This window comes from Leucoraja erinacea, chromosome 31 (genome assembly GCF_028641065.1).
Source record: "Leucoraja erinacea ecotype New England chromosome 31, Leri_hhj_1, whole genome shotgun sequence".
NCBI lineage: Eukaryota > Metazoa > Chordata > Chondrichthyes > Rajiformes > Rajidae > Leucoraja > Leucoraja erinaceus.
Genome location: NC_073407.1, coordinates 23596739 through 23618256, shown reverse-complemented (window position 1 = coordinate 23618256; position 21518 = coordinate 23596739). Strand labels below are relative to the sequence as shown.

General features: G+C 47.7%; 2 protein-coding genes across 3 annotated transcripts in view; one reads left to right on the top strand and one right to left on the bottom strand.

The window, feature by feature from the left end:
- Positions 1 to 21518, top strand: part of LOC129712119 (astrotactin-2-like) — an 863305-nt gene that overhangs the window by 494962 nt on the left and 346825 nt on the right. Inside the window, 3 exon segments of the mRNA XM_055660334.1 lie at positions 4061 to 4185; positions 6224 to 6328; positions 10278 to 10457. Of these exon segments, the coding sequence (XP_055516309.1) occupies positions 4061 to 4185; positions 6224 to 6328; positions 10278 to 10457 (410 nt within the window).
- Positions 13162 to 19648, bottom strand: trim32 (tripartite motif containing 32). Of its 2 annotated transcripts, XM_055660335.1 has the most exons (3): positions 19598 to 19648; positions 13698 to 16275; positions 13162 to 13567 (listed from the first exon to the last, which is right to left on the bottom strand). In XM_055660335.1, exon 2 carries the CDS (start codon positions 16247 to 16249, stop codon positions 14309 to 14311), a length of 1941 nt encoding a protein of 646 aa, XP_055516310.1. In that variant the 5' UTR covers positions 16250 to 16275; positions 19598 to 19648; the 3' UTR covers positions 13162 to 13567; positions 13698 to 14308. The 2 variants fall into 2 exon arrangements, with proteins under 2 accessions (XP_055516310.1, XP_055516311.1); XM_055660336.1 differs by lacking the exon at positions 19598 to 19648 and adding an exon at positions 19042 to 19235 and having other exon boundaries at positions 13162 to 16275.

Here is a 21518-nt window from a genome sequence, read left to right as displayed (position 1 = left end):
AAAGCAGCAACTCTACCGCTGCGCCACCTTGTCGCCCTAAATCCATCGTAATGAATTTGAAAAGCAAGGATGCTATTGTCCTTTGAAAAGCACAGAGCAGCGAGCACTAGAAATGTAAACTGCCTGATGAATGATCACCCATTGAAGACTGCCAGCAGCTTCTAAACCTCTACTTCTTTGGAAGTGGAGGCCTAGGCAAGATGCATTGGCAAATGATTTTTGTGTTTGTGAAAATAGGTGTTCATCATTGGGCTTTTTGCTGGCAGTCCAATTTGCAGTTGGATTCTCTTCTCTCTGTGAAATTAGTCTCTGGAGTACCTTTCTTGCAATTACCGTTTTCAGCGTGACGCTGTGGCCAAAACTATTGCTTGAAGCTTCTTTTCCTGAAGCCAGATTTTGGAGTTTCACTGCTCTTTGGCACACCAATGGGAATTCAAACCTTTGCTCATTTTTCTTATGTTTAAGAAGGAATTGCAGATGCTGGAAAATCGAAGGTAGACAAAAATGCTGGAGCAACTCAGCGGGTGAGGCCGCATCTATGGAGCGAAGGAAATAGGCGATGTTTCGGGTTGAGACGTTTCGGGTCTGAAGAAGGGTCTCGAACGGGGTACTGATTGGGGATGATTAGCCATGATCACATTGAATGGCGGTGCTGGCTCGAAGGGCCGAATGGCCTACTCCTGCACCTATTGTCTATTGTACTCCGAGGCTTACATTTCTTTTTTTTTTAATTTCAAAATAGACTTTATTCAATTGATAAATATATACAATTCCTGAACCATTCAAACAAACAAAATTCATCCGACATTTTCGGAGACTATACAAATTTTTTCAGTACAATTTTTTTTGCCTTTTTCAAATTTCACCAAACAGTCCCCCTCCCGTGCCACTCTGTGGCCCCTGTCCAAGTAATAAATATATACAGTGTTTACAGTGCGAAAATCCCATTTGACATTTTCACACTCCGAGGCTTACATTTCTTTGAGATGAACAAATACATCCCACAGCTCAATTCAAAAGAAGTATGTGAAGATCCCCCCTCACATCCTGCACGTCATCTTTCATCAACGCCGGTGAAAATCAGAGCTATGGAATCATTATCCCAATCCATTGTCATGTACAAATTTACAGCCGGTTTCACAATGTTACAACAGAACACAAGTCAAAAGAAAAGGATTGCTTCATTGGTTTTATGGTGCATTGGAATAATTTGAGATCATGAAATTTGCAAGTCCCCCCCTGTTGGTCGATAGACTTCTGAATTATACATTTGGGTTATATATCCAGTGTAATGTGCTTCCTGCTGCCTTAATAAAAGGAAATTTAACTTGCACTTTTGGTGGTGATGCTGAACATGGAAAACTGTGAATGTCAAGTCAAGTCAAGTCAAGTTATTTCTATAGCACATTTAAAAAACAACTCTCAACAGAATTCTGAAAATAAACGGTTTCAGGACCTGGTGAGGGGGGAGTAAAAATACAAAGTTGGTATATCCCTTTTATCTCTTTTTTACTTTTAATATATCTTCTGTTTTCTTTTTCTCTTTTTCTTTTTCTATGGCTTGCTTCTTAACTCTTCTTCGAATTTTTCGTTTTCTAAGGGTCTCTTTTGATCATTCTTTCACACACTTACTATCCTATTTAACTCTCTTTACTTTTCTTCTTTTTAAAGTTTAAAATATGAAGTGGTACAGGAAATGTATTATGTTATTGTTGGCTTATATTATTGTAATGTATACACTACTTCTAATAAAACATTTTTTTAAAACTCTCGTTGGGCAAAGTGCTTTACATTGGTGGAGGTACTCACGTTATACAACAGTGGTTCATAGATTAAGTACATGCATAAATACATACATATAATGTCACGGAGCGAACAGCCACTGTGCCAACGGATGCCCGTACAGAGGTCAGCTTTTTGTGGATCTGGCATTAGGGGAACAGGAAAAACAAAGGAGCCAACTCAATAATAGCATGGTCATGGGGCTTGTTGTTATATTCTCACCGTTTGCTTGTAACCAGAGAACGTGGAGTGCTATTAAAAAAGTTGCAGCACAAAAGTTCCATGTTTAAAGCAATCACAACAATAAGATCGCAATGATTTACAAGTGTTTCTGAATGAAAGGTAGACTCAAAACGCTGGAGTAACTCAGCGGACTGGCAGCATCTCTGGGGAGAAGGAATGGGTGACGTTTCGGGTCAAGACCCTCCTCAGACAGATGTCAGGGGAGTGGGCGGGACAGAGATAAAATGTAGTTGGAGACAGCAAGACTGGTGGGAGAACTGGGAAGGGGGAGGGGATGGGGAGAGAGGGAAAGAAAGGGCCAGAGACCCGGGTTCGATCCTGACTACGGGTGCTCTCTGTACTGAGTTTGTACGTTCTCCCCATGACCGCGTGGGTTTTCTCTGAGATCTTCGGTTTCCTCCCACACTCCAAAGAGGCACTGATATGTAGGTTCATTGACTTGGTGTATGTGTAAATTGTCCCCAGTGTGTGCAGGGTGGGTGGTGTTAATGTGCGGGGATCGCCGGTCGGTGCGGACTCGGTGGACCTGAGGGCCAGTTTCCGTGCTGTAACTCTAAAACTAACAAAAACTAAAAAACAACAGTGGCGCAGCTGGTAGAGCTGTGGCCTCACCGTGCCAGCGATCCAGGTTTGATCCTTACCTCAGGTGATGTCTGTATGAAGTTTGCACACTCTACCCGAGACCGCGTATATATCTCAAAGACGTACAGGCTGGTGGGTTAATTATCAATTGTCTCTAGTGTGTAGGTAGTGGACTAGTGTGAACATAGTGTGAATAGGTGATCAATGGTCGGCATGGACTCGGTGGGCCAAAGGGCCTGTTGCCACACTATATATGATTGACCTGTAACTGCAACCTTTTTCTTCCGTCAACTTAAGTTACATTAAAGTTAACATTATTCTTGGAAGAACTAATATAGCTGAACTTCTCTTCTGAAGTTGGATGTTGGCCATATTGTTTTTTTAACAAAAATAATGTTCTGATAACAATTAATTTCAGTGTTGTTCACTCCCTTTATCTAGATCATTCACATCCTTCGAAGCAAAGGATGATTTGTGCGGGTGTCAGGGGTTATGGGGAGAAGGCAGGAGAATGGAGTTAAGAGGGAAAGATAGATTAGCCATGATTGAATGGCAGAGTAGACTTGATGGGCCGAATAGCTAATTCTGCTTCCACAACCATGAACATGAAAGAAAACAAACTGCCGATGACGGTTAATGCATAAAAGGACACACGATGTTGGAGTAACTTGTGTCTCCAAGTTAGTCCAAGTCTCCAACTTCCTAAATCAGGATCCTTCTCCGGAAAACACGGATAGCAACAAAGTACTGGAGTAATCTATCCATGTTCTCCAGAGATGCTGCCTGACCCCCTGAGTTACTCCACCACCTTGTGTCCCTTCTTTCACTTACATCCTTGCAGCTTTAAGACATATGGAAGGGTGAACATCTGGGAAGATCGGCGGGGAAGCTGGCTGGACTATGGTACCTTCCTCAACTTTGGTGCCACTGTGTTGTGTTGTGGTTACGTTGTGTCGTGGACTTCTGTGTTTGCGCTTTTTTTAATTTTAGTATGTTTTATTTATTTATTATTTATTTTTATGTTAATTGACTGTAAGGAAAATTCATTTTGTTGTCTCTAATATGAGATAATGACAATACATTGAATACAATACAATGGAATAAGCTGCTTGAGGATGTAGTTGTGGCTGGGACTGTCCCAACGTTTAAGATGCAGTTGGACAGGTGCATGGATAGGACAGGTTTGAAGGGATATGGACCGAACGTGGGTAGGTGGGACCAGTGGCGGACTGGCCAGGGTGTCAGCTTGCCCGATGGCAAGTGGGCCCCCCATATCAAATGGGCCCCCTTTGTCTCCTGGCAACCAATATTTTTAGACCCAGTCCGCCACTGGGTGGGACTGGTGTATCTGGGACATGCTGGCCGGTGTGGGCAAGTTGGGCCGAAGGGCCTGTTTCCACTCTGTATCTTCGAACGTAAATCAACCTCTGGCAATCTTTGCTGTTTCTTACAGGGAGAATAACTTCATGAAGGACTTCCCTCAGCTGGCTGATGGTTTGGTGGTGATTCCCCTTCCTGTGGAGGAGCAGTGTCGAGGAGTCCTCTCTGAGCCACTGCCCAACCTCCAGCTCCTCACCGGTACGTGTTTGTAACACTATTATCCATATAGACACAAAATGCTGGAGTAACTCAGCGAGGGCAGGCGGCATCTCTGGAGAGAGGGAACGGGTGACATTTCTGTTCGAGGCCCTTCTTCAGAGTTTCGCCAGCATTTTGTACCAGCATCTGCAGTTCTTTCCTACACACAATTGTCCATATAATGGGCAGTTTCTTTCCAGTTGTTATCAGGCAACTGAACCATCTTACCACAACCAGAGAGCAGTCTTGAACTGCTGGTAGACAAAAGTGCTGGAGAAACTCAGCGGGTGCAGCAGCATCTATGAAGCGAAGGAAATAGGCAACGTTTCGGCCCAAAACCCTTTGGGTTGCTTATTTCCTTCGCTCCATAGATGCTGCTGCACCCACTGAGTTTCTCCAGCATTTTTGTCTACCTTCGATTTCCCAGCATCTGCAGTTCCTTCTTAAAGTCTTGAACTGCTATCCACCTCATTGCCAACCCAATCTGGCAACTCATAGGGCAGTCACGGTGGTGCAGTGATAGAGTTGCTGCCTTACAGCGAATGCAGCACCGGAGACCCGCGTTCGATCCCGACTACGGGCGCTGTCTGCATGGAGTTTGTACGTTCTCCCCGTGACCTGCGTGGGTTTTCTCCGAGATCTTCGGTTTCCTCCCACGCTCCAAAGACGTGCAGGTTTGCAGGTTAATTGGCTTGGTAAATTTGTGTAAAAAAAACTGTCCCTAGTGGTTGTAGGATTGTGTTAATGTGAGGGGGGGTCGCTGGTCGACGCGGACCCGGTGGGCCGAAGGGCCTGTTCCGCGCTGTATCTCTAAACTAAACTAATTGGTGATCCTCTGACTATCTTTGACCGGACTTTACTGACTTTACCATGCACTAAGCACTATTCCCTTATCATGTACCTATGCACAGTAAACAGCTCGATTGTCATGATGTATCATCTTTCCGCTGACTGGTTAGCATGAATCAAAAGCTTTTCACTGTACCAGATTGCCTGGTGCAGTTGGCCTGGTGCAGTTGGCGCCTCTGTGCAGAATGTTGTGTGGCAGTGGACACGATCAAAGCTGTGACCAATGTATGTGTGCAGAGTGAATAAGAGTGCTCGGGTCAGGACATTAATCTATCTCTTTCCCCCTGAGAGGCTTTATGGCCTGTAAGTAACTAATGATATGATGAAAGTGCCCCCACTTCATGCAATCCTGCCTTTCAATTACTGTGTATTGCCACTGTTAATTTAAATGAGGTACGTTTATAGCTGAATGTTAGAAGTGTTAAGGGTTGTCCCACTTACCCGATCTTTTTCGCCGACTTGCCGGCATTCGTTACAACCGCAGCAGGTCGCCGAAAATTTTCAACATTGTTGAAAGTCCAGCGGCGACCAGAAAAAAGGTACGACTGACCAGCGACCGTCTCACCCGCGGCCCCGTCAGTTGGCAGCCCGGCCAGTTGTCCGTCCTTCGCTTACCGCCGACACCACCACTCATGGCCGATCATCGGTTCATGAGTTGGATGGGGTGCCGGACTTTGCATGCAGCAGAACACAAAACCCAGCCTGCGGGTCAGCTGAGGAGTTTTGGCACGGGCCCACGCGACATCGCGTGCAAAATCCGGCGCCCGGGCCAACTCATCATTCACCCAGCCACGGCAGAGTCGGGCAACAAATTGCCGCCGGGAATATGTCCCTTATTTTGACCTTTTGTCCCTTATTCGGAAGTAAGAAAGTTATCAACCCTATTTGTAGGTTAATTGGCTTGGTATACATGTAAACTTTGTCCCATAGTGTGTGGGATACTGTTGGTGTGTGGGGATCGCTGGTTTGCACGGGCATGGTGGGCTGAAGGGCCTGTTTCCCCACTGTATAAACATAATTCACTGCCAGTCAATATGCTCAGTTTCAATATTTGACGGGCGTTTAAACTACTATGGAGACAAGTGTTTAGAACATTAATCCTTGTCTTATGTTCTTAAATCATGATGGAATTCTTGACGTTGATGTGCCTTGATTGTCGATTCGACAAAGGACATGCTTTGTGTTGCAGGTAATGCAAAATACAATGAGGCAGCAGGCTATCCCATGGTGCAAGAGTGGAGAGTACGAAGCAACCTCTACAGGGTGAAACTCAATACAATAACCCAATCCGCAGGTAAAAATAAGAGTCAAGACTGTTTACTGGTCATATGTACTGAAACGGAACAATTAAATTCTTACTTGCAGCAGCACATGTTTGTGAACACAGTGATCAAAAGATAATGTAATAAAGAAACATTGAACAGTTCTATAAATAAAAATGCAATATAAATTCATGGGAGCAGAATTAGACCATTCGGCCCATCGCATCTACTCCGACATTCAATTATGGCTGATCTATCTTTCCCTCTCAACCCCATTCTCCTGACTTCTCCCCATAACCTCAGACAAATCCCAAACTCCCGAGTGCAGTCAAGGTAGTTTGGAGTTTAGTTGGAGTTCATAATGTTCGATAGCTTGATGGTTTTTGGGATGATGCTGTTCCTGAACCTGAACATTACAGTTTTCAGGCTCCTATACCTTCTTCCCAATGGCAGGAGTGAAATGAGAGTGTGGCCAGGGTGGTGTGGATCTCTTGTGATGCTGGCTGCCTTTTTGAGGTAGCGCCTCCTATAGATCTCTTCGGTGGTGGGGAGGTTAGTACTGGTGATGGATTGGGCAGTGTTCACCACTTTTTGCAATCTCCTTCATTCCTTGGCGTTCGAGTTACTGAACCATGCCGTAATGCAACCAGTCAATATACAATATAGGAATCCAATAAATCTTTTGTCGACATACTGATGTGTGTAACTGGATGCAAGTACATAGTCATAGCACAGTGTGGAAACAGGCCCTTTGGCCCAACTTGCCCAAACTGGCCAACATGCCCCAGCTACATCAACCCCACCTGCCTGCGCTTGGTCCATATCCCTTCAAACCTGTCCTATCCATGTACCTGTCTGTTTCTTAAATGTTGGGATAGTCCCTGCCTCAACTACCTCCTCTGACAGCTTGTTCCATACACCCACCACCCTTTGTGTGGAAAAAGTTACCCCTCAGATTCCTATTAGGAGTGCTATTCCTATATGAAGACCTTTGCTTAATATTTCTTGTAATAGTCCAGAGGAGCTATGAAGAGCCAAGTTCCCACACCGACCGACATGTCCCATCTACACTAGTCCCACTTGCCTGCGTTTGGCCCATATCCCTTTAAACCTGTCCAATCCATGCACCTGTCTAATTTATTCTTAAATGCTGCAAAACTACAATAGACAATAGGTGCAGGAGTAGGCCATTCAGCCCTTTGAGCCAGCACCGCCATTCAATGTGATCATGGCTGATCATCCCCAATCAGTACTCTGTTCCTGCCTTCTCCCCATATCCCCTGACTCCGCTATCTTTAAGAGCCCTATCAAGCTCTCTCTTGAAAGCATCCAGAGAACCTGCCTCCACCGCCCTCTGAGGCAGAGAATTCCAGAGGCAGAGAATACCTCCTCTGGCAGCTCGCTCCACACACCCAACACCCTCTGGGTGGAAAAAGTGACCCCTCAGATTCCTATTAAATCTTTTCCCCTTCACCTTAATCCTATGTCCTCTGGTTCTTGATTCCCCTACTCTGGCCAAGGGACTGATCTATTCCTCTCTTGATTTTATACACTTTTTACGGAGAATTGTGAAAGCAGGAAAGGTTTGCCAATTCAGTAAAGATGGTGAGGAGGAGCCAGTCGAACAGAAAGCGCTGAGGTGGAAGTATAATCCAAATCGCATTAATTTACTCATTTCATTGCTGACACTAATTGATCTTGATCTTCTCATAGACTTCATCCAATAAGCCTGTAAACAGTCACTTCCAATCTATCATGCCAACAGAATTTATAGCCAATGCACCAAGGATAATGGACAAATCGGATTAGCTGCATAAGTTCCAATGGCTCAAAGACCACCAGCTGGTCAGTTCAGGATCACTGCATTAATGGGTCTGTACTGCGGTGAACACAGGAGAGATGACTCCACTAAATGTTGGCACGTTAATAACAAAAGCGCAATAAAGTCCACCAGAGGACATAAAGTGCTGGAGTAACCCAGCGGGTCACGCAGTAACTATGGAGAATATAGATATGTGAGGTTTCGGGTCGAGACCCTTATTCAGCACTTTTACTTTAGTTTAGTTTAGTTAACATGCAGCACGTTTAGTTTGGTTTAGAGATACAGCTCTGAAACAGGCCCTTCGGCCCACCGGGTCCGCACCAGCCAGGGATTCCCGCACATTAACACTATCTTACACAGGGGACAATTTGTCCATTGATACCAAGCCAATTAACCTACAAACCTCCACAGAGGGCGGCCCGATGGTGAGGAGGTCAAGTTGCTGCCTTTCTGCACCAGTGACCCAGGTTCGATCCTGACTACGGGTGCTGTCTGTACGGAGTTTGTACGCGCTCCCCGTGACCTGCGTGGGTTTTCTCCGGGTGCTCCGATTTCCACACACTCCACAAAGACGTACAGGTTTGTAGGTAAATTGGCTTGGTTTAATCGTAAATGGTCCCTGGAGTGTGTAGGATAGTGTTAGTGTGCGGGGATCGCTGGTCGGCGCGGACTTCGGTCGGGTGGGCCGAAGGGTCTGTTTCTGCGTTGTCTCTGTAAACTAAACAAAACTAAAAACCCGCTGAGTTCCTCCAACGATTTGTCTTTTGAGTGAGGACAGAATTTGGCCGCACAGTCCTGAATCCACAGGGGATTGAGGGGCTGAGAACACAGCCTTGCGGTGGACAAAAATGCTGGAGAAACTCAGCGGCTGAGGCAGCATCTATGGAGCGAAGGAATAGGTGACGTTTCGGGTCGAGAACCTTCTTCACATCCGTCTGTAGAAGGGTGTCGACCCAGAAATATCACCTATTCCTTCGCTCCATAGACGCTGCCTCACCCGCTGAGTTTCTCCAGCATTTTTTGTCCACCTTCGATTTTTCCAGCAACTGCAGTTCTTTCTTAAACAACAGCCTTGTGGCACACTACACTGGTGTTGAGAATAACCGCGAATCATTAATTTTTATTAACAAATGAATAACTGGTAGTGTCAATTTATGTAAGAATTTCCCAATTAAGCTCAGTATTGATCTGAAAACACACAAGCACACGAGTGCATCCTCAGAGATTCACAATGTACCGCACCATCAGCTCAAACATGTCTTTTCTCAATGCGCCCCCTTGTCTTCCGTGTTTAGTTTTTTTAATTTTTTTGCTTCATTACTGTATTAGCCAGAAGACTCATTCAGAATCAGCAGAATCTGTTATGGAATGTCCAAAGAAAATGCCCTAAAAATATGATATGGATGATCCCAAGGTCCCAAATTAGAGTATTAAATTTGCAAATTATCCTGTGTTTGATAGCATGATTTGTAACAACCTCACTCGTCAATTTAACGGCTGATGCTGGGATCTTAAAACTGATTGCGATTTTTTTAACCACCAGGCCACTGATTTGCAATGTAAATCTAACCATTCATTTGCACATGGTTTTTAAATGGGACAATGGCGTAATGAGGTTAACTTTAAAGCAATTCATGTAGTGTTGGCAGTGAGAAAGAACAGAAGGTTTTTTAATGAAAGCAAAAGAAATCCATGAAGCCCAACATGATATTATAGTCATAGAGTGATACAGAGTGGAAACAGGACCTTCGGCCCAACTTGCCCACACCAATCAACATGTCCCAGCTACACTAGTCCCACCTGCTTGCGTTTGGCTCATATCCCTCTCAACCTATCCTGTCCAAGTACCTGTCTAATTGCTTCTTAAAAGTTGCGATAGTCCCTGCCTAAACTACCTCCTCTTTGGCACTTTACAGCCAAGCCAAGTCAGGCTTCAGGGACTAAATGGCCTACTCCTATTTCTTCTGTTCTTTTGAAGATAGACACATCAATCTGGAGTAACTCAGCGGGTCAGGCGGCATCTCTGGAGAAAAGGAATAGGTGACGTTTCGGGTTGAGGCCCTTCTTCAGACCTCATGTTATAATTTGGGGTTTTTTTGCACGAACCTAAACATCCAGCTTCCTATCTTGTGAATGTGAATATCTCTTTTGGTATCCAGGTTTCTCCAACGTGTTGAAGATACTCAAGGGTGAGAGCAACAGAGAGGACATGATATCCATCATTCAGCAGTACGGAAGCCACTACATTGCTGAGGCTCTTTATGGTTCGGAGCTCACATGCAAAATACACTTTCCGAGCAAGAAGGTCCAGCAGCAGCTCTGGCTCCAGTATCAGAAAGGTAAGATCAAAATCACTCTCTATTGTCATTGCCAGGAGGACAAGTTATTTGATTGTAGATAAACACAAAAAGCTGGAGGACAGGCAGCATTGCAAAATCCACTAAATCTCACGACTGAAAGTAAAGGACAAATGACACCAAACTTCGGTGCTCACCTACCAAATTGTACGAGCAGCACCTCATATTTCGCTTGGGTAGTTTACACCCCAGCGGTATGAACAGTGACTTCTCCAATTTCAGGTAGTCCCTGCTTTCTCCTTCTTTCCCCTCCCCTTCCCAGCTCTCCCACAGCCCACTGTCTCCGCCTCTTCCTTTCTTCTTCGCGCTCCCCCCAGTCTGAAGAAGGGTCTCGACCCGAGACGTCGCCTTTTTCCTTCGCTCCATAGATGCTGCCTGACCCAGCTGAGTTTCTCCAGCATTTGGTCTCCCCAGACTTTGCCAAAACACCTTGTGCCTCGTTTATTCCAGAACACCCTTTTAACATAAAATCTCCTCATTACTACTCGTGTGCAGATAAGGCCAATTAGTGCATCTGACCTCAGAGTTGTTATTCAGCTCTCATGGCTGGACCTTCACATGGGGATGCTGGCTAGCTGCCAGCGGTAACGAGCTGTACGAAAAACCACGTGGGCATGAAGTCGCCGCATCTCTAGAGAGGAGGAATGGGTGATGTTTCGGGCCGAGACCTGTTTGTGGGAAGATGCACCTCTTTTCCCATTTTCACACCTTACACTTCCTTATCTATGTATCTCCCACACCCCTGATTTCAGTCTGAAGAAGGGTCTCGACCCGAAACGTCACCCATTCCTTCTCTCCAGAGATGCTGCCTGTCCCGCTGAGTTACTCCAGCATTTTGTGTCTATCTTCGGATTAAACCAGCATCTGCAGTTCCTTTACGACACACTTATTCGATATTGCCTACCAAATCACACCTCCAACACAGCCACATTTCCAGATAGGAGTTTTGTACAGATTAGTCCGCCATACCCAGAGCAACTCAGCGGGACAGGCAGCATGTGTAAGAAAGAACTGCAGATGCTGGTTTAAATCGAAGGTAGACACAAAATGAAGGAGTAATTCAGGTGAGGCATAGCATCTCTGGAGAGAAGGTATGGGTGAAGTTTCAGGTCAAGACTCTTCTTCAAACTGATGTCAGGGGAGGGGGTGGGACAAAGATAGAATGTTGGTGTGCTGAACTCTCGTCGGAGATGGCTTAATGTTGCTTCATGTCACTTATCATTGAACACCAGGGGCCCTTTTGAACAGATGCCTGGCAACAGATAATGTAGAAATGAGGATGTCTACAGCAGAGATAAGTCTTTGAGAGCTTATATGAATTTCCACCATTGTATATTTGTTGCACACATCAAACATGGATACATCATTGGAATTTATTGCCACAGAAAGCTGTGGAGGCCAAGTCAAAGGATATTTTTAAGGCAGAGATAGATTCTTGATTAGTACGGTGTCGGGGGTTATGGGGAGAAGGCAGGAAAATGGGGTTAAGAGGAAGGCATGGATCAGCCATGATTGAATTGCGGTGTAACTTGATGGGCCACGTCACTTATGAACATTTCTCTATTTTGATCTCATCTTTTTCTTGAGGGACATGGAGGGTGCCAATGTCCACTGCAAAATCCAGGCCTATGTAGGAATGTTGTTTTCGGAATCTCTATGTAGGAATGTTGTTTTTGTTCAAGGTTTAAGTAAAGCAGCCTTCTATCCCAAAACTTGTGAATGAATGAATGTTTCGTTTAGTTTAAAGACACAAAGCGGAAACTGGCCCTTCGGCCCACCGAGTCCGCACCGACCAGCGATCCCCGCACAGTTGCACTATCCGACGCACTCTAGGGACAATTTACACTTATACCAAGCCAATTAACCTACAAACCTGTACGTCTTTGGAGTGTGGGAGGAAACCCAAGATCTCGGAGAAAGCCCACGCCGGTCACGGGGAGAATGTTATTGTCACATGTGACAAGTCACAGTGAAATTCTTTGCTTGAGTACCATAGGTGTGCAAATAGTCACCTCATAAAGGGAACGTACAAGTATGTACACAGTACAACTGATGTACATGGATAGCCACATGAGGACTGTGATCCCAATTAATAATGTTGAGTCAGGAGTTGTTTACTTGTGGAAAGTTTCTGTCAAGTCAGGCTTGAAGTGCAGCATCAGCCACTGGCTAGTAGGAAAACTGCGGCAGTTATTTGGCTTCAGTTTGTCGAGAAGTGGTGATTACTGATGTAGTAGCAGGAGCAGAAGGTTCCCTTTCATAGATCATGCCAACAAAATGTATTTTTATTTCAAAACGCCGCATGGTCTTGAGACTGTGTATTGAATGAAGCACTTCACTAGCAAGGACATCAAAGTACTTTTTCAGCGTAGCATGGAAACAGGCCCATCTAGTCGGTGCCGACCACCGATCACCCCGCACGCTAGCACCATCCGACACACACTAAGGACGGTGCACAATTTACAAAAGCCAATGAACCTACAAACCGGTGTGTCTTTGGGAATGTGGGAGGAAACCGGAGCACGAAGCCCACGCGGTCACGGGGAGAAGGTCGAAACTCCATCCAGCCAGCACCCGCAGTCAGGATCGAACCCGGGTCACTGGCACTGTAAGACGGCGACTCTACCACTGTGCCACCAGCATTTTTTGTTACCAGCGTTATGTTGGAGCAGGTACACAAAGAAAGGCTTGTGAAAGTAAATGTTTTATTTGTAAGACATTCCATTTTTCCTGATCATTTTTAACTCAAATTACAAAACCTCACATGAACTTAAACCAAAGCAACAGCCTCCAAACAAGCCTCGGTCGAACACAATTAATTACCTTTTCTGTGCTTCAGTCTATTCAAGGGATGAAAATGAAAACATTTTTTGTGACTATTTTTTGAAATTATCTATAGTTCCAGAACGTGGCATAATATTCCAAGGTTTTTTTTTCCCCTCAAAATCTTTTATTCAAGTGGCACTCACTGTAAAGCAAGGAAAACATAACAGTTTGTATAAACTGCAAATCAAGGGTCATGTTATACACAATCATAGTGGTTGATTTAACTAGGCGTTCCAGCATGCACAAGAGTTCACTTCATGGAGTAACTCAGCGGGACAGGCAGCATCTCCGGAGAGAAGGAATGGGTGACGTTTCAGGTCAGACTGAAGAAGGGTCTCGACCCGAAATGTCACCCATTCCTTTTCTCCAGAGATGCTGCCTGTCCCGCTGAGTTACTCCAGCATTTTGTGTCTGCCTTCGATTGAAACCAGCACCTGCAGTTCTTTCCGAAACAGTTCACTTCACGGCCTGAGTTTGATTAGTTACTCTAACCACAGTGAAATCTGCAACAGAGATTTGAAATGGTCGATTGTTCTGCTGGTGGAAATAAGCTTGGTGTCGGGAAGGGTTTGTGGGCTGAAGATAAGACACAAAAAGCTGGAGTGAACTCAGCGGGCCAGGCAGCATCAATGGAGAATAGGAATAGGTGACGTTTCGGGTCGAGGCCTTTTGAACTGTCCTCCGTGTGGACAGAATACCTTTCTTCAAACAGAGAGTAAAAGGGGAGAGGGAAACAAGAGAGAAATACAAAAAAACAAAAAATAAAATAAAAAAAATAAAAATAAAATAAATTAAATTTAAAACAAAACAAAATAAATAAAGATACGCTGGCTGAAGTTTCCTGTCTGAGAAAGGGTTCCGACCCGAGACATCACCCATTCTTTTCCCCCACAGATACTGCCTGACCAGCTGAGGTACTCGTTTTTTGTCTACGGTTTAAAGCAGCATCTGCGATTCCTTCTTACACACACACACACACGGTTTGTCGGGACTTCCCACTCATGGGGTTAATTCACCACCTGTTGCCTGGGGTGATAGGTGTAGATTTTGATACAGTGGTCCCAGCAGTCCAGCACTAGGAGCTGCCCCTTGGCCGACACGGCAACACCAACCGGGCAGACCAGGCCTTCCCGCAACAGGCTGACGAACCCGCCCTCTTTGGGAAAGAGCAGGACCTCCTTGCGGCCGCTGTCGGCGACGAGGAGATTGCCGGCTCCGTCCACGCACATGCCCGCGATGCAGCGGAAGTCCTCGTTCTCGGCGAAGAAGTGGCTGAACTGACGGCGGAGCTGCCCCTCGGCACTGACCGAGCCGATGGAGAAGCCGCCCTCCAGGTGGTGCTGGTTCTGCCCGCTCTCCAGGCTCAGGCCCAGGCCCTGGGTGAAGTAGACGGTGCCGGCGGCGTCGCAGGTCACGAACTTGGGCCGCACGGCGCTGCAGAGCCGGGAGTAGTCCACCACGCCGGCGTGCCGGTCCACCGTCAGGCACCACAGCTTGCCGCCCTCCACGTCCGTCACCACAAACTGCCCCGAGGGCATGGCCGCGATGCCCCAGGGCTTGGTCAGCTGGTTCCGGTGGCACGCCACGCACTGGCCCGACGCGGTGTACACCTTCACCGAGTTGTCGTGGTGGTCGGTGACGCCGATCAGCCCGCTGCTGTTCACCGCCACCGAGAGGGGGACCAGGTTGGGCAGCTCGGCCCCGAGGAAGATGAGGGCAAAGTTGTCGATGCCGTTCGGGCTCCTGCGGATCTCCCTGGCGAAGCCCTTCCTGTTGAAGACCTGCAGCCTGAAGTTGCCTCGGTCCGCCACCAGCACCTCGCCCTGTGCCGATACGCACAGGCTCACAGGCAGGTGGAACATCCCCGGCAGGTTGCCGTGCGAACCGATCTTCTTCACGAGCTGGCAGCTCGGATGAGACCCGGAGGCCAAACTTTCGTGCATGCTGCGTTTGGGGGGAGAGGCCGGCATTGAGAAGCTGGCCGTATCCTTGGTGGAGTCCACGTCTTGCGCTGGCTCAGAGGGAGTGGGCATCTCCGCCAGCGTTTCTTCAATGGAGATTGTGTACGGCTTGGATTCCAGTTGGCCAACTTCAATGGGTTCCAGGTGGTCCCGTTTAACCAGCTCGAGTTGTTGCAAGGTCAACCGCGTAGACAGGCCATTGGTCATGTCAGGGTCTTCCTCATCGATGTCTTCTTCAAGGAGGGCGGTGTCCGCCTGTTTGATTTTGGTGCTGAGGTAGTCACACCGAGAGATGATCTGTACCTCAGCGATGTCGATCAGGTAGGCCTGCTCCTCCAGAACCTGGCCGTTATTCCGCTCCACCTCCGACAGGGCAGCGGTGAAGACCCGTCGTGACCTGGCCAGCTCCTCCTGCAGCTGCCGCTCGGCGCGGGAGTAGTCCTGCTGCACCGCTCTGTATCCGGCTTGCGCGCTCTTGGCCAGGGCGTCCACGGCTGCTTTGCGCCGCCGCAGGCCAGCCTGCACCTCCCGCAGCCCAGCCAGCCTGGCCGCCACCTCCCCGCGCCTCCTCTCGGCCGCTGCCCGCGCCGTTGCCACCGGGTGGCCACGGGCCCGGTGCTGGTCGTCCCCGCAGGCCTCGCACACCGCCACGCTGCACCGCTCGCAGAAGCTGCGCGGCTGCCTCCTGCGGCAGCCCCTGCACATGACCGCCCGCACCGCCTCACTCAGGCTGGCCGAGTCGATGATCTTCAGCACGGTCAGGTTGTCCGCGAGCTGGGACAGGCTGCTCATCCGCGTCACCCTGCTGCAGAAGGGGCAGCGCACGCCGTTGATGCTGTCCGCGATGAGCTTCTCCAGGCACTGCCTGCATGCAGTGTGTCCACACTGCAGCAGTTTGGGCCTGATCGCTGCCTGGTCATAGGTCTCCATGCAGATGGGGCATTCCAGCAACTCCCGAACGATATCCGCATCCAGGCTGGTTGCCATGGCCACGACTCGGGCAGCTCCCTCACCTATCGGCAGTAGAGGAGCAAAAAAATATTTCAGCTACACAAGGAACTGGAGATGCTGGAATCCGAAGTAAAGCATTAATCCTGCAGGTCATAGAATGGTCTTGACCCAAAACGTCACCCATTCCTACTCTCCAGAGATGCTGCCTGTCCCGCTGACTCCACCATTTTGTGTCTATCTTCGGTCATAGAAAAAAAACACCACACTCTCAGGCTCATATCCATCCTGAACATAATACTAAACTAGTTTAGTTTAGAGATGAAGTACAGAAACTCCAGCAACTGGAAGAAAAATATTTCCCTTCAAGCTGGAAAGGGTTCAGGAAAGATTTACGAGGATGTTGCCAGGACTAGAGGGTGTGTGCTATAGGGAGAGGTTGAGTAGGCTGGGTCTCCATTCCATGGAGTGCAGGTGGATGAGGGGAGATCTTATAGAGGTGTACAAAATCGTGAGAGGAATAGATCGGGTAGATGCAGTCTTTTACCCAGAGTAGGGGTATCGAGGACCAGAGGACATAGGTTCAAGGTGAAGGGGAAAAGATTTAATAGGAACCCGAGGGGTAACTTTTTCAACACAGGGGATGGTTTGGTGGGTGTATGGAACAAGCTGCCAGAGGATGTAGTTGAGGCTGGGACTATCCCATCGTTTAAGAAACAGTTGGACAGGTACATGGATAGGACAGGTTTGGAGGGCTATGGACCATGCGCAGTCAAGTGGGACTAGGGTAGCTGGGATATTGTTGGCTGGCGTGGGCGAGTTGGGCCGAAGGACCTGTTTCCACACTATATCACTCTATGACTCTAAATAGACCTTTACAGTCCACACCGATCAGCGATCTCAATACACTTGCATTATCCTACACACACCCGGGATAATTTACAATGCTTATCCAAGCCAATTAACCTACAAACCTGCACGTCTTTTGAGTGCAGGAGGAAACTGGAGCATCCGGAGAAAACCCACGCAGGTCACAGGGTGTAGTCAAGTCAAGTCACATTTATTTATATAGCACATTAAAAAAACAACTCTCGTTGGCCAAAGTGCTTTACATTTGTTATAAGAATAGTATACATTTGTTATAAATAATAAACAAACAAACTACATACATATACATATATAGGGTGATTTCAGGAAAGGCAAAGATAAGTTTTTTAGTCTTGAAAAGGAGTCGTGGAGATGCCCACAGTCTAGGAGCTGACCGCAAAAGTCGCCCCTAAGTTTAACTGCCTAGAGGATATTCAGCAAGTACAAACTTAATGCCGACTGCACCCGTAGTCAGGATCGAACACAGGTCTCTGGTGCTGCAAGGCAGCAGGTGCTCCCCCGTGCCGCCCGATGAGCTACCAATCTAATCTCATCTGCCTGCACACAATCTATACCCCTCTGGGGGCTAATGGCTTACACCTGCACCGATTTTCTGTTTCTGTTGGCCCGTCAGCCCAACTTGCCCCACCTACACTAGCCCCACCTGCCTGCATTTGCCCCATATCCCTCTAAACCTGTCTATCCACGTACCTGTCTAAATGTTTCTTAAATGTTGCCCCTCTCATCTCAAAGCAATGCTCACTGGTCTTTCACGGTTCCACCCTGAGAAAAAGGTCCTGACTGTCTGAGCCTTTTGCACACTTCTATCAGGTCTCCTCTCAGCCTCCGGCAGATCTGGCGGCATTAATGCAGGGAATGGATAGGCGATAGACAATAGGTGCAGGAGTCGGCCCTTCGAGCCAGCACCGCCATTCACTGTGATCATGACTGATCATCCACAATCAGTACCTCTCTCTTGAAAGCATCCAGAGAATTTGTACGGTGCAGACAAAAGTGCTAGAGAAACTCAGCGGGTGCAGCAGCATCTATGAAGAAGGGTTTTGGCCCGAAACGTTGCCTATTTACTTCGCTCCATGGATGCTGCTGCACCCGCTAAGTTTCTCCAGCACTTTTGTCCACCTCCGATTTTCCAGCATCTTCAGTTGCTTCTTAAACAATTTGCATGGTGCAGTTGCCTGACATTGGAGATAATCAGAAAGGCCCCTTAATAGGTTGACATAAGCCAAGCGGCAACACTGGTTTCCAAATGGGAAATGACCTAAAGGAACAGCATGTTTCTCTGACCAGTCATTAGTACAGTTGTCAGGGGTTGCAGAGAGAAGGCAGGAGAATGGGGTTGAGTGGCAAAGATAGATCGACCATGACTGAATGGCGGAGTAGGCTTGATGGGCCGAATGGCCTAATTCTGCTCCAGTAACTTACGAATTTATGAATCACAGAAGGGGGAGCAGTGAGGGAATAATTATTTGGGGGGGGGGGGGGGGGGGGGGACAAGGGAGACGTGATGATGGCAACCACACTGAGTGGGCCGAAGGGACACTTCAGTGCAATGTGATGCCGTGAGTTAACTTGAACTCCCCAGTCCACTTCCCACGTGCAATTAAGCAAAGGCAATCAGATTATATGCAGCAGCTGCACATTCAATTATTGTGCACTTAAACCCCCAACCGAAGATGCACCAGGCCTCAGCGACAACATACAACCACCACGAATGTCCGTTTGTAGCAGTTTTGAAGGTGGATGGAGCGCAGCCTAGCAGCACAATTCGGTCTTATTTAGACATGCAAGCGAGGATTGCAGGTAGGCAGGGCGATTGCAAAATTCAGGCTGCATTATTGCAAGAGGCCGTTGGATTCCCCCCCTCCCCCCATACCCGCCTGTGTGTAAGAAGGAAGTGTCTGTGGTGTTAGGAGATGCAAGCGTTTGCAGGCCGGGTGCCCCACCAGCAAGGTCCGGTCCGGTCCCGGGACTCGCAGAGGGATTGCAACCTTCAGGCTGCATTATTGCAAACTTCGAACCGCCTTGATGCAGCAAGAGAGGAGCGAGGCATTCCCTCCCCTGAGCCGCGCCGCGGAGGGATTGCAAGCTTCAAGCTGCATTAATGCAACCTTCAGGCTGCATTATTGCAAACTTCGAACCGCCTGTGATGCAGCAAGAGAGGAGGAGCGAGGCATTCCCTCCCCTGAGCCGCGCCGCGGAGGGATTGCAAGCTTCAGGCTGCATTATTGCAAACTTCGAACCGCCTTCGAGTTACTGCAGCATTCTGTGTCTGCCGAGGGGATTGCAGAGGGGGTTGCATTGATGCAGCAAGAGAGGAGCGAGAGCCGGAGCCGCGCCGCGGAGGGATTGCAAGCTTCAAGCTGCATTAATGCAACCTTCGGGCTGCATTATTGCAAGAGGCCGATGCACTCCCCCCCATCCCACAGCGCGACGGTGCATTGCAAGAGCGAAGCGGCGGGGTGTTAGCAGATGCAAGCGCTTGCAGGCCGCGTGCCTCACCAGCAAAGGTCCAGTCCCGGGACAAGGCTCCCCCGGGCCGCGCCGCCTCGCGTCAGACGTCACGCCGCTGTCGTCATCGCCGCCCCCCCCGACGTCCCGCCCCCAAGCCGTGCCGCCATTGGCTGCCCCTCCTGTCCATCAAGTTGAACCTGATATACACAACCCCCGCCCCCGCAGGAAGCGCGCGTGCGCACACGGGGGGAAATGTATCCCAAGTCCAATGTATCAATAATATAAGGTTACACAAAAAAGCTGGAGAAACTCAGCGGGTGCAGCAGCATCTATGGAGCGAAGGAAATAGGCAACGTTTCGGGCCGAAACCCGAAAGGGTTTCGGCCCAAAACGTTGCCTATTTCCGTCAGTTTGAAGAAGGGTTTCGGCCCAAAACGTTGCCTATTTCCGTCAGTTTGAAGAAGGGTTTCGGCCCGAAACGTTGCCTATTTCCTTGAAGAAGGGTTTCGGCCCGAAACGTTGCCTATTTCCTTGAAGAAGGGTTTCGGCCCGAAACGTTGCCTATTTCCTTGAAGAAGGGTTTCGGCCCGAAACGTTGCCTATTTCCTTCGCCGCTATTTCCTTCGCCATCTGTGGAGCGAAGGAAATAGGCAACGTTTCGGCCCAAAACGTTGCCTATTTCCGTCAGTTTGAAGAAGGGTTTCGGCCCGAAACGTTGCCTATTTCCTTCGCTCCATAGATGCTGCTGCACCCGCTGAGTTTCTCCAGCTTTTTTTGTGTAACCTTCGATTCTCCAGCATCTGCAGTTCCCTCTTAAACACTATCAATAATATAATATATTTTATTGTCATTGCACATAAGCCCAACGAGATTTGGTATGCAGCTTCCAACCAATGTCCTAACTTAAATAACTAATACAATTTAGATTTAGATACCCTGAGAACATGGTTTGTAAAAAGAACATTAATAGGTGCAGGAGTAGGCTATTCACCACTCTCTGTGAGAAAAAGTGTTTCCTCGTCTCTGTTCTAAATGGCTTACTCCTTAATCTTAAACTGTGGCCCCTAGTTCTGGACTCCCCCAACATCGGGAACATGTTTCCTGCCTCTAGCGTGTCCAATCCCTTACAATCTTACATGTTCCAATGGGATCCCCTCTCACCCTTCTAAACTCCAGAGTGTACAAGCCCAGCTGCTCCATTCTCTCAGCATATGACAGTCCCGCCATCCCGGGAATTAACCTTGTAAACCTACACTGCGCTCCCTCAATAGCACGAATACTGTATCCAAATACTGTATTTAAGAAGGAACTGCAGATGCTGGAAAATTGAAGGTACACAAAAATGCTGGAGAAACTCGGCGGGTGCAGCAGCATCTATGGAGCGAAGGAAATAGGCAACATTTCGGGCCAAAACCCTTCAAGGGTTGCCTTCAAGACATTGCCTTCAAGGGTTTCGGCCCGAAACGTTGCCTATTTCCTTCGCTCCATAGATGCTGCTGCACCCGCTGAGTTTCTCCAGCATTTCTGTGTGCCATCCAAATACTGTAATGGCAAAGAGTGTTGGCTGCCAACTTGTAGCAATGTCCTGCTAGTTTTAATACAGTTTTGCCGAATTCACATTTAATTGTGTGTGCGGCTAAATTACCTTACAATAGACAATAGGTGCAGGAGTAGGACATTCGGCCCTTTGAGCCAGCACCACCATTCACAGTTTTAAGTAAAATTCAACAAGGAAAATGTGTATTAAATTTAATAGTAAGAAAGAGTGCTGAGACAGAGTTAATGAAATACAGGAAATTGATTGTAGTAATAACCTTTTTATATTGATCATTTTGAATTATTAACCTCGGGATGAATTTTTCCCTGTGAGTGTTGTAAGCTATCACAACAATTAAAAGACATTTGGACTGGTGTATGGATTGGAAAGATTGAGAGGGATATGGGCCAAATGCAGTCGGGTGGGATTAAT

What these genes read in the sequence shown, in the direction of transcription:
- trim32 (XM_055660336.1), bottom strand. Translation starts at nt 19,099, where the DNA reads ATGCAGCCTGAAGGTTGCAATCCCTCTGCGAGTCCCGGGACCGGACCG. An exon ending in GACCGGACCGGACCTTGCTG is followed by an intron (nt 16,276 to 19,041) that starts GTGGGGCACCCG and finishes TACTGCCGATAG; the next exon opens with GTGAGGGAGCTGCCCGAGTC.